Source organism: Mastomys coucha, unplaced genomic scaffold (assembly GCF_008632895.1).
Source record: "Mastomys coucha isolate ucsf_1 unplaced genomic scaffold, UCSF_Mcou_1 pScaffold22, whole genome shotgun sequence".
In the NCBI taxonomy this organism is placed as follows: domain Eukaryota; kingdom Metazoa; phylum Chordata; class Mammalia; order Rodentia; family Muridae; genus Mastomys; species Mastomys coucha.
The window spans coordinates 8348001-8361678 of NW_022196905.1; the positions used below are offsets into that span (position 1 = coordinate 8348001).

Sequence of the window (13678 nt, forward strand, 5' to 3'; positions counted from 1 at the left end):
ATTACAAGTTAAGTCCTGCTTCCACCACCACATTTGGTGCCAAATCTTGAATTCAGGGTTATAATATGCATGTTAGGCAAGCACTCGATGAACTGAGTGATGTCCCTAGTGGTCCCACCCTACTCTTAAAACTTTTCTTTATTATTAATGCATACTAATTGTGCAAAGTTAATGAGTGTTATTGTGACATTTCATAGATGCATGTTGCCTTACTTAGGCTTACTATGGCTGTGATAAACATCATGACCAAAATCAACTTGGGAAAGAAGGGTTTCTTTCATCTTATAGCTTATAGTCCATCATGCAGGGAAGTCAGGGCAGGAAATCAAGGCAGGAACTGATGAAGAGGTCACAGAGGAATGCTCATTACTAAATTGTTCCTCATGGCTTGCTCAGCTTGCTTTTTTATACACCCCAGATCACCAGCCTAGGGGTGGCCCCACTCACAGTGGGCTGGACCCATCCACATCAGTCACCATTCAAGAACATTCCCTGAACGCTTGCCACAAACCAGTCTAGTGGGGCATTTTCTCAACTGAGGTTCCCCATGTGGAGGTGAACAACTTCCTGTAACTCTAGTTCCAGGGGATGTGGTGCTTTTTTCTAGCCTCTGTGGGGTACAGCATGTGGTCCAGAGATTTACGTGCAAACAAAACACCCATGTGTACAAAATACAGTTAAAACACACACACACACACACACACACACACACACACACACACACACACACACACACAGTGTGTACATGGTGTATGTGCATGCCAGGGTATGCCTGTAGAGCTTAGAAGACGGCTTTGTGGAGTTTGTTCTTCCTCTGGTTTTGTATTGGCTCTGGTGATCAAACTCAGGTCATCTGGTGCTGCGGACCAGGATTTCTTACGGGGTCCCTTGTTCCGCGGGATGAGGGGTTCTGGCCAGGTGTACACGGGATTTGGCTTTGACAAACAGACTAGACATGAGTGGTGTAAGGTCTGAGTGTATTTTTCAAATATAGAGTCAGGTTTATATAGTCAATACAGAAAGGTTTGAAAGAGTCAGATGGTACAACGGTCAAGATACATCAAAACAAGGTGCAGGTACATCGCCCTTCGTAAGGAACATAATGCAGCAAAGTAAATACATGTTAATTTAGCAGGAACTAAACAGGGATTACAATCTGAAAGAAAGCTAGCTCTGACAAAGGTGACCTGGCTTCTAAAAGCCAGGTGCAGATAGTTCCTCTTCAGTTCGTTGCTATGGTTACAGACTGGGTGGGCCTAAGCAAGCTCCTCAACCATGCTGCCTTTCTGGGCTAGCAGAGGTTAGCAGTGGGGAACACCTGCCAAGCTAGTTCCTAGGAGTGATTCAACTGCAAATCTAATATAGCCTGCCTATGTTGACTAAGAATGAGGATTTTAGCTGATCTTGTCCTGGGATAGTTCTCTCATTCTGTAAGCTTTAATACCCTACAATGCTGGAGGCTATTAGTTAGAATGGCTTAACATTCCAAGCCAGGGTTTGACTAGGACTTTGGAACATTGGTGAAGGTCAGAAAACAATGTCCGAATTTTCTCTTGCTAGCTGTGAAGAAATGATATCTTGGTGAGTTCCTAGCACACAAGTGCGAGGACATATCTGGGCTACCTCTGAGTTTGGGGTGCCAGGCGACAATGCGGAGGCAGGAGACTGACTTTCCTTGAAGTTTAGGCCTCAAATACCACCATCACACAAAGTGTGCGTGGCAATCTGGCTTGTCTCACTGGAGCATCTTGCCTGCTCTGGCTGAGTGTGGAAAGCTTCTATGTAGACACTGGTCCTTTGTTGTGTCTCACAGCCCAGTCATCCTTTCTTCCAAGGTTTGTATATGTGCTGCTAAAGCAAGCTCACCTCTTCCTCAGAGAAAAAGCTAATTTTGATGAGTGTGGATATGTCAGTTTTTCCTTTTGAATTGTGTCTTTTGTTGTCAAGAGACACTTTGCATAGTTTTAGATCCCAAAGATTTTTTTGTTTATGTATACACGTCTAAGAGTCACAGTTATACATTTGTATAGAATGAGTTTGTGTTTCAATTTTAAATTTAATAAAAGCTGGGTGTTTACAGTTTGAGAGGCTTTTTTAGTACAGGCACACCTTGCTCTGGTGCCTTGTCATTCAGACGGGCTGCCTGTTACAGTTTGCATCCTATGTCAGACAACTGTGTTAGATGTGTTAGTGTCACAGAGTAGACTCAGTGGGTCCCTTCATTCTGCTGAGGCAAATACAGTGACAAAGCAACTACCTTATTAGGGAAGAAGACACTGGGGAAAACCTTTTTGAATGGGGAGAAGAGGCTAATGAGGTGAGCTGGTGAGTGAAGGATATTTTCTTTCGGCAGCCACAGTAGCACAGAGGCCCAGAAAGGACCTGTCTTAGGGAATGCAGATGTGGGACTTGTGAACAGTTAGTGCTGTTTGATTCAGTGTGGGAGGCAGAAAGTCGTCATACAAATACTGAAGATATGTCTGGTTTGTTGAGCTTCTGCTTGATGCTCAGCACATAGAAAAATATTTTCTGTAAAAAGTAAACAGGGGCCTGGAGAGTAGTAGTTCTGAATACTCACATGGTAGCCTGAATACTATATGAACAGTAGTTCTGAGCCCATGTTTGTATTCATCTAAAATTTTACTATTATTTCTGTTATATATGTATGTGTTTTGTCTGCATGTAATGTCTGTGCACCATTTGCATGCCTGGTGCTCAGGGAGGCCATTGGATCCCCTGAGACTGAAGTCACAGTGAACTGCCATATCTGTGACTGGGAATTGAACCCCAGGTCCTCTGCAAGAGCAGCCAGGGCTCTTTACCTCTGAGCCATCTCTCCAGCCCCCTGTTTACTTTTTATAATAAACATTTTTCCTAAGACTGGTTTTATATCCTTATAACAAATTCTCATGTAAGTATATGGAGCTGGGGAGACGACTCAGTTGTAAAGTGCCTCATAGTCACACATGAGGAGCTGAATTTGTTTTCCCAGCATCCATGTGAAAAGTTAGACACAGCAGCATGCATGTGTAATTCTAATGTGGAAGTGGTAATGGTGACACACAGACCTAGTCAGTGAGCTCCAGGATTAGTGAGACATTGTGCCTCAAAAGGAAGATGGAAAGTGATTAAGGAAGACACTAACACTGACCTCTGGCTTCTGTATTTATGTGCACAGACATGCATGATTGCTTCCCCCCCACCACATATGTACACACACACAGCAAATATGTGCACACACATATCATACATGCACACACACAGCACACATATGCATGTACACAGCACACATGTGCACAAACATGCGCAAACACCACGCATATGCACACATGCCACACATAGGAAGAGACACAGCATACATGTGCACACACCATGTATACACTCACACACACACACTACACATATGCACACACATACAAAGCAAACACATGTGCATACACACCATACATGTACGCACACACCACACATAGGCACATACACACAGCACACATATGTGCACACATCACATATATGCACACATGCATACACCACACATATGTACATACACAGCATACACATAGGTGCACACATACCCCACACACACCACACATATGCATATACATGCTACATATATGCACATACACACCACACATATGCACACACAAAATATAGTTTGTATTTTTTAAAACATCAGCATGGCATAAATAAATTAAAATAAAGGAAACTATAATAATCTAAGATGTTGTAAGATGTAACTATTCAAGCACTATTGTATGTATATGTTCATGTTGCATCTATATGTGGAATCACTGTGTACATATAGCAACAAATGCACTTAATATATAGCTGTGTTGCATTGGCAGTTCATCCACTTTAAACTCAGCAGTGATTCTTCCAAATGTTTAGCATCCTGTGTATAAAGTTGAAACCTAACCAAAGTACAAGTTATTTTAGTCACATTTCTGAAAAGCTTAGTGTTTACTAAAATTGTTCTAAGGTACTTTCTCAAGTAAACAAAGTTAACTTCTACACCCTGGTTATTATAAACCAGTTTCCTCTTATAGTATCAGGTAGAGCACTGCAGTCATGTGAGACTTGGGTCAACCTGTTCTGTGGTATGTTCTTGAGCAGGGCTTGACCATACTTCCTGTCCTTGTACAGTCCATAAGCTGAGAATTATTTCTGTTTTCATTCTTTGCTGTTTGTTTGTTTGCTGTTTTTTCAAGATAGTGGGTTTTTTGTTTTGTTTTGTTTTGTTTTGTTTTGTTTTGTATAGCCCTGACTGCCTGGAATTTACTCTGTAGACCAGGCTGGCCTTGACTCAGAAATCTGCCTGCCTCTGCCTCCCACGTGCTGGGATTAAGGGCATGTGCCATCACTGCCCGGATGCTTTTTACATTTTTACTTCTTTAAAAATGAGAAGAAAACTGCAATGAAGCTGATGCAGGCCTTTCTTGAATTAAAAACTGATATTAAATGAGAATGTATGACTTTTTGAATTCAATCCTAAGTCAGTTCCTCATTTATGTTTGAATTGTGTTAAGATATGGATGGATTGACCCCAGTTCAAGATACTGATTGAAACTCAACCAAAATAGCTTTTATGTCCTAGGCAGAGTTGTGTCAGAATAAGACACACTGTCCTGGAACTCCTTGTGTAGCTGAGGATGTGGGTCCTGCTGCTGCTCTCGGACTGTCAGTACAGGGGTACATCACCATACACATCCAGAATAAAGTCTCATGGAATGAGGAGGAAATGGTACAGAGCCTCTGTGTCATAAAAGAAGATGCTAATCGGAATGTTTAACTAAATTCTAGTAGAATATGCTCAGTAATTCCCCCTCCTCCTGGGGACTTGCCATGTGGCTCTACCTGTCCTAGAACTTGTATAAACAGGCCAGATTTATTCTTGGCTATTCTTCTGACTTTATGTCCTGAGTGCTAAGATTATAGTCATGAGCCACAGGCTAGTCTTTAAAGTAATATTTCTATTGGGAGTCACAGCTAGAGATTTTGGATGTATTTTATGGCAAATAGGCAGTAAATGTGTCAACTGTAACGTGAAACATAATCTATCAGGATGTTTGGGTGTTTGCCACACAAGTTTTTAAAGGAAATTAAATTTTTATTTTATTTATCATCATTTTTGTTTTGTTTTTCTTTTTCTTTTTTTTAATGTATAAATGCTCTGTCTGCATATATACCTGCATGCCAGAAGAGGGCATCAGATCCCTTCATAGATAGTCATGATCCACCCTGTGGTTGCTGGGAATTGAACTCAGGACCTCTGGAAGAGGAGTCAGTGCTCTTCATCACTCAACTGTCTCACCAGTCCTTCCACACAATTTTTATATTAATAGAGACATCAAAAATAGTACATTTGTAGCTGTCCTCAGCCTGTGCATCACCTACCTCTGCAGCACCTCTGTAGCTGCCCTCGGCCTGTGCACCGCCTACCTTTACTCTCGTTTGCTCTCACCACTTGTGTTCTATTTTAGTGATAGCTTATGGGTCCTACCAATAGGAGTGTGGTATATATTATCTGAATAGCTGTGGTGTAGATGAGAAAAGTCCCCCTATAAACTCAGGCGTTTGAACTCCACTTGGTGGTACCCACTTGGTGGTACCCACTATGTGGGATGGTGTAGGAGGTGCAGCTTTCATGGAGGAAGCATGTTGCTGAAGGTAGGCTATGAGAGTCTATAGCTTGGCCTTACTTCCGGACTCTATGCCTATACAGAGGAGATGCTATCTTTCAGCCTTTTGCTCCTGCTGATATATCTCCCTGTCATAATAGACTGTTTTCCCTCTGGAGCTATAAACTGAAACAAACTTTTCCTTTTATAAATTGCTTTTGGTCATGGTATTTAATCAAAGCAACAGAAAAGTTTTGTTTTGTTTCAAGACAGGGTTTCTCTGTGTAGCCCTGGCTCTCCTGGAACTCACTCTGTAGATCAGGCTGGCCTCGAACTCAGAAATCTGCCTGCCTCTGCCTCCTAAGTACTGGGATTAAAGGCATGGGCCACCACCACCTGGCAAAGCAACAGAAAGTAATGGAATGTTTTGGTGCATGCATTTGGAAGGTTGCTAAAATAGCCTATACAACTGTAAGAAGACCTACAGGGCCCTGGGGACTATTATAGAGGAGAGCTATCAGTCCTAAGAGCACCTGTCATGTTTGCTGGACTCATGTTCTTCTCCCTACCCCTTCTCTTCTTTCCATTTATCGCTATCCCTCCCCTTCCTAACTTTGTGTCAAAAGTTGAAGAAATTGGCTGTCTACATTCCCAGTCTCACATCATTTTGACATGGTGATCTCCAAAGTCAAGGCTGTTTATCTACTGTCTAAGTGATAAGTTGGCTTAGACCGTCCCAGCTCACAGAGAGAAGAGGGTGTGCTCTAAGTTGTCTAGTTTGGTGTACCCACCAGCAGCCTCTGGCCAAGGGAGCACAGCAGCGGACAGAAGGAAGCTTCGGGATTCCTACTTCACCTCAGCTATTTTTGTCCTCAGATTTAGCTTCCCGGTGTTCAAATTTAGCTTTGCATCATAATTATCCACGTGTCCAGCATTTGGTGGCTCCTTTTTGCCTATGGATAACAGTTTTATGAGCTTTGGCACACTAGTTTGACCTACACCACCTTCTCAACTTTCCTGCAAATAGTTAAACTAAACTAGTTGGCTGACTTCTAACAATACATATTTCTCATTTGAAACATCTTTAAAAGATGAAAATTACTCTCCAAGGGATATAAACAAAGCTTTGTAGCTAATCCTTGGGTGGTGACATTTTTATATCATTGATGGTAGAAAGACTCAGTTTGGCTTTTTAATCAGCATCAGCCTCAGCAGCAATGATCCATGTGTGTGCAATCACTTCTAACAATGAACCAGAGAAACACGGCTCAACAGTTAGGACTCTGGCTCTCTGGGCTTTATGGAAAGTCGGTGGTGGTTTTCTGTGATCAGTACTTAGTGCTTCTGACTACCATGTTGTCTGTGAAATAGAAAGTAGAATATGAATTTCAATAGAAGTAAGAGATGTCTAGGCTGTGTGGCATGGGCTGGATTGAAGACAGCCACAGGCCACAAGCTGGCAGCAGTGGGCGCCATTGCAATGAGCAAGTATGTAGTTGGAGAGATGGGAGAGACAGAGAAGGTAAGAAGTTTGTGACTATAGAGAACTGGAGATAGGCTGGCGGTGAGGAGCAGCCTGATGTGAGAGAGGCCTGCCCTGCCACCTGAGACCATGGTGATGTCTGGATCCACCAAAGACCATGCCTCCTGAGGTCGTGTTGATCTGCCACCACACAGTGGTGCCTTGCCCACATGGGAGAGCTGGCCCTGCCCCTGCCCCTTGCCTGGGCAGCTTGGGAGAGCTGGCTCTGGAGAGCTGGCCCCACTTAGCACCGAAGAGCTGGCCCTGAGCCTTGCCTGGCCAGCAGGAGAGTCAGCTCTGGGCATGGGAGAACTGGCAGGTTGATCAATTTAGCTACTACCTAGTCCCAGATCCAGGGCTTTGAGCTGGCTCACCCCGGCATCTACCCCATCTATGAACTGCTGGAGCCTGTGAAGGGGCTGGTCCTGCAGATCCAAAGCTGCAGTATCTCCATGACACAGGGCAACAGAAGGATATCTGAGAGGAGTCTTGGCGTCTTTATAGTATTTGTATAGCAGAAACCAGAGGCCTCAAACCAGACCAATGACTCATTGCAATGAACATTTACAAGTAAAGCTGTTTGGACAAAAGAGTATACTTGTGACATACCTTGGCACACTACAGGTTTTGTTTTGTGGAAAAGTTTACAGGGGGTGATATATATGGAAGGACTGGGAAATGAATACGATTAGGTTGCATGATGTGAAATTCACAAAGAATCAATAAAAAGTTATGAAAAAAGAAGTGATAGGGGCTGGAGAGATGGCTTAGCAGTTAAGAGCACTGACTGCTCTTCCAGAGGTCCTGAGTTCAATTTCCAGCACATGGTGGCTCACAACCATCTATAATGCCTTCTTCTGGTATGTCTGAAGGGAGCAACAGTGTACTCACATACATAAAATAAATAAATCTTAACAAAAAAAAAGAACTGATAGATGTGAAAATTCTTTGAACATAGAGGACTCTGCAAACTTAAGATATTTTATTTTACAATTAATATATTTAGTGTCTTAGTTTGGCTTCTGTTGCTGTGGTAAAATACCATGGCTATAAAAAACCTAGGGAGGAAAGGGTTTATTTGGCTTACAAGTTTCAGTCGATCATCCGTGGACTGAACCTAGACACAGGAACTGAAGCAGAAACCATGGAGGAATGCCGCTTGCTGGCCTCTCCTCCTGACTTACCCAGTTGCTTTCTTAGACAACCCGGGACCACCTGCTCAGGGGTTGAACTCCACAAGTGGGCTGGACCCACTCCATCCTACCCCAACCCACCCATATCTATCATCAGTCAAGAAACTATCCCACAGGCTGCCCACAGGCCAATCTGATGGAGACATTTTCTCAATTTAGTTGTGGTTCCCTCTTCTCAGATGACTAGAGATTGTGTCAATGTTGAGAAAATATCAAACTGATACATTTAGTTACTGTATTTTCTTTTTTTTTTAAAGATTTATTTATTTATTTTATGTATATGAGTACACTGTAGCTGTTCAGATGGTTGTGAGCCTTCATGTGGTTGTTGGGAATTGAAATTTAGGACCTCTGCTTTCTCTGGTCAACCCCGCTTGCTCAGGTTGCCCCTGCTCGCTCAGTTCCTGCTCCCTCCAGCCCAAAGATTTATTTATTATTATAAATAAGTACACTGTAGCTGTTTTCAGATACGCCAGAAGAAGGCGTCAGATCTCATTACGGGTGGTTGCTGGGATTTGATCTCAGGACCTTTGGAAGAGCAGTCAGTGCTCTGACCCGCTGAGCCATCTTGCCAGCCCCTCCCCCCCAGAAAACTCTTATAAAGAACAATATTTAATTGGGGCTGGCTTACAGGTCCAGGGGTTTAGTCCATTATCATCATGGCAGGAAGTATGGTGGCACGCAGGCAGCCATGGTGCTGGAGGAGCCAAGAGTTCTCCATCTTGATCCACAGGCAGCAGGAGACTGTGTGGCACATTGGGAGTGGCTTGAGCACAGGAGAACTCAAAGCCTGCTCCCACAGTGACACAGTTCCTCTAACAAGGCCATATCTCCTAAGTGTCCCTTCCTATGGGCCAAGCATTCAAAACATGAATCTATGGGGACCATACCTATTCTAACCACCACAGCACTTGATGGTCCTTTTTGAAAGCATATTCAGTGATTAAGTTCAATCAAAATATGTTCTGTAGCTAGGCAGCTAGTTATCTACCAAATTCCAATACATTGCTTTTTCTTTTATCTTTATAGTCTATTGCATCTGCAGACATGGATTTCAACCAGTTAGAGGCATTCCTGACTGCGCAAACCAAAAAGCAAGGTGGCATCACTAGTGAACAAGCTGCAGTTATCTCCAAGTTTTGGAAGAGCCACAAGACAAAAATCCGAGAGAGCCTCATGAACCAGAGCCGCTGGGACAACGGACTTCGGGGGCTGAGCTGGAGAGTCGACGGCAAGTCTCAGTCACGGCACTCAACTCAAATACACAGCCCTGTTGCCATTATAGAGCTGGAATTTGGGAAAAGTGGACAGGTGAGTCCAACTTCGATTTCCCTTTGTAAACTATGTATTTTCATTACTTATTATTAATCCATACACTTATTTTACTTTTATTTAACAGTGTTTGCTGAGGTAATCCTAAAAAAGTCACCTTTAGAGGTAGAATCATGTGAACATTTTGATGTTTTCAGTTATAGACAGAGTCTTAAAAACGTAAAAAGCAGCTACAGGTCCTTGCAGTTGTCTCAGAAGGGCAGAGTCAGACAGTTGTGATTGCAGTCTCCCAGGCAATGACAGAGGTTAGTGGTGCAGAACTAACCTTCCCTATCCTGTTATCTGTGTCGTTGGTCCAGTATAGGAGGTGACAAATCCTAATGTCTTAACCATATTAATGTTCCTAAAGACCATGTTTACTATCTCTGACCTTAAGCTTACAGATAATTTCCAACTGGATCTTGATTATTCGTGAACCAGTACTGATTACCTCTGGAGTCATCATAACAGGTGGTTTTAGGTCTCTGTGGTTTTTCTTAAAGCTATCCAGCTGCTGCTCCAGAGGCCTGCTAAGTTAGACCTCAGGTGACCTGGCTTATGTTGTTTGAGTGGGGAAGAGGGGAAAGAAACTGGTAATTAGAGACTATCCAGAACACTGAGTTAATCACATTTATTTTTGAAAAATAATCAAATAAGTGCTTTCATTATATCCTCTACTACAAATGTATTTCCTTTCTCAATGGTAAGCATGGTCCCTTTAGCTGGCTGGTTCTTCACAGACACTGTTCTTTGGGTTTGTTTTTTGGCTTTTTGAGGCAGGGTTTGTCTGTGTAGCCTTGGCTGTCCTGGAACTCACTCTGTAGACCAGGCTGGCCTTGAACTCAGAAATCCACCTGCCTCTGCCTCCCAAGTGTTGGGATTGAAGGCTGCGCCACCACCGCCTGGCATTCTTTAAGTTTTTTGTTTTTTCCAATGTAATTCCATATTGACTTTAATTAAAGGTGCTTTGTTAGTTAGAATGCCTTTTACTCATTTAGTTTAGAACAGTGTTTATTGTAGCAATGGGCTTGGGTTTATTTAATTGTGAAGTCTAGTTAGTCAATCATGATGCTCTATAGAAACGTGCCTGCTTTTCCCCCAGTACAAAGTAAACAAAGTTTACTGAGAAAAAAAGTGAAGAAAGGAGTAAGAGTTAGACTTGGAGTTTTTCTGGTCTATGCACAGACCAATTACTTTTTATTCTGGTAACAGTGAGTGTACACACCTATCTGAGTCTCTCAGAAGATTGGTTTCAGGATACCATGTCCTTGCACACGCACCAAAACCCATGCTCAACTCCTTTTCATAAAAGTGTGTAGTATTTGCATATAACTTACATATGTCCTCCTTTATTTTAAATAATTCTAGATTACTTATAATTCCTAAAACAATGTAAATTCTATGTAAATTATTATTATGCTGAATAATGATAAAATAAATCAGTACATGGTAGATACAGATATTTTGTGTGAGTATTTTTATGTTGTGGTCGGTTAAATCTTCAGATGTGGAGCCTGTCAGGAGGAGTCTACTGTATTTCATGTGGTCTTTAAGTACTTAATATGTGCTCAGGATATGAGAACATACATAGCTATTGTAAGAATCTTAGGAAATTATTATAGCATTTCTTTAACCTAATGTTTCCCTAATACTTGTTGAACTAAGGTTATAGTGTGCCTTTTTGGTTTTATTTCAGTAGGTTTATAAGCCATGCAGTCAAAGGAAAGAAGCCATGACACACAGACTTGAATCTGAAAATTATTTACCATGTTAAGTAAATCACATAATTTACATCTGACTTTGTTTACCTCAAATTTAGAGAGTACCAGTGATGTCAGTGTGTCTGCTCTGAAACTAGAGCTTCCTGCTTATGGCTGCCCATGTCACATCCGTATGCTTTAGTATGTTGTATTTTCATTTGACTCTAGGAATATCTTTCTCTTTTCATACTATAAAATATTTATTTAATAAAATAAATTTATAATCTATATAGAATTTAATAAAAAGTACAAATATTTTCTTTTTTTTTTTTTTGGTTTTCGAGACAGGGTTTCTCTGTGTAGCTCTGGCTGTCCTGGAACTCTGTAGACCAGGATGGCCTCCAACTCAGAAATCCACCTGCCTCTGCCTCCCAAGTGCTGGGATTAAGGTGTTCACTGCCCAGCTGAACATACTTTTTAAGTAGGTAAAAAGGATGAGACTGGGTATTACAAACTTAAATTCCAGGAAAATGTTGCTTTGGTAATGTGCACAGTTTGGTTGTGCTACAATGCATTTTATTTTAGAAAATATCTTTCTCAAGGACAGTGCTTTCTTGTTCCTGAGTAACCAGTTCCCTATAGAGCAACAGATGATCCTTTGTTCTTGTTGGCGACCGTGTAAAAGAAAGCATTGGCTCCGGGAGCCTTCCACCCAAACAGCATGGGGACTTGTCCAGCATGTGTTTGCTTGCCACCCTTCCCCACAGTGTGGCACTGGGCACACTTCTCAACAAAAGTCTCCTTGCTTTTCTTAGCAGCACCCATTTGTTTTGTTTTTGCTTTTATTTTTCAAGACAGGGTTTCTGTATAGCCCTGGCTGTCCTGGAACTCACTCTGTAGACCAGGCTGGCCTCAAACTGAGAGATCCACCTGCCTCTGCCTCCCAAGTGCAGGGATTAAAGGCGTGCGCCACCACCTGGCTATTTTGTTGATTTTATAATGTTTGATATTTTCCTCATTTGCTTGCTTACTACTTTGTTCCTTGTTCCCTATGCTCATGAATATTATTTTTTCTTCTTCAGTGTGTAGTATTCCTTCCAGTAGCTTCTGTACTGCTGGATTAGTGGTAATGAATTCCTTTAGCTTGTGTTTGTCAGGAAACTTTTTTTCCCTCTCCAATTGTGAATTTCCCTCTCCAATAGTTCTGCTGGATATAGTGATCTAGGTTGGCCATTGTTTTTCAGAGCTTGAAATGGACCATTCCTTTCTCTGGCCTTCAGATTTTTTAGTGAAAAAGGAAAAAGGATTTTTTAGGGAAATCTGCTGTTATTCTGATGGATTTGCCTTGGTATGTGATTTGATATTTTCCCTTATGATTATCAATACTCTTTTTTTCTGTAAATATGATGTTGAACTGTAGAGTGCATGGTATTGTCTGTTTGGCTTGGTTTCTGAACACTTCCTATATCTGGGTAGCCATCTCTTCCCCATAGTTGGGAAATGGCTCTTGTAATTTTATCAAATATATTTTTTGTACCTCTAACTTAATGTCTCCCTCATTTTGGTCTTTTCACTGCGTCTTATAAATCTCATTGTCATTTCTGCTTTTGTGGTGTTGGGAACTGAACCCAGGACATCCATGCTAGGCAAGCACTCAATCACGCAGCTGTGCACTGGCCTTCCCTTTCTTTGCCCTTTGTGTTTTTGAGATAGAATTTCAGAAAGCTGCCTAGGCTTAGCCTTCTGTAAGCTCAGATGGGCCTTCAGCTGGTGGTCCCCTCCCTCTGCTCCCCAGGCAGCTGGTGTTATAGGCTAATTGGATATGCCAATATGATGGACAGTATAAGCCAATTAAAAACAGTCACCTCTTCAGTTAGAATAACTTTTGAAGGAGCAAAGGAACAAATGTAGTATGGTGTGTACATGTAGTCTCTCTTTTGGGGGACAGGTGTGAGACCTGTCTCTGTGCAGTCCCCAGGCCCTGTGACACTTGCTATGGATTCCAGAGTGAGCTGAAAATATATTTGATAAAATTACAGAAGAGAGGGGTGCTTGCCTCTTGTTTCACTGCTGCTGACTTAGCAGGGGTCTTTTCAGAATGGCTTTTTAGGGCTGGAGAGAAAGATCAGTGCTTAAAGGCACTGCCTGCTCTTGCAGAGAACCCCAGTTTGATTTCCAATCCCCAGAAGGTGGCTCACAACTGTTGGTAACTCCAGTTCTAGGGGATTCAATACCCTCTTCTTGTCTTGGAAAACACCAGGCATACACGTGGTGCACAGATGTACATTTAGGCAGAATACCCGTACACATAAAATAAAAGTGAAAAATAGTGGCTTT

At 42.1% G+C, this 13678-nt stretch overlaps 1 protein-coding gene across 5 annotated transcripts in view; it reads left to right on the plus strand.

Moving 5' to 3' along the window:
• Positions 1 to 13678, plus strand: part of Commd1 (copper metabolism domain containing 1) — a 99833-nt gene that overhangs the window by 28242 nt on the left and 57913 nt on the right. For all 5 annotated transcript variants that reach the window (XM_031391183.1, XM_031391186.1, XM_031391182.1 and 2 more), the window contains one exon: positions 9360 to 9641. In XM_031391183.1, the coding sequence (XP_031247043.1) occupies positions 9360 to 9641 (282 nt within the window). The remainder of the gene's footprint in view (positions 1 to 9359; positions 9642 to 13678) is intronic.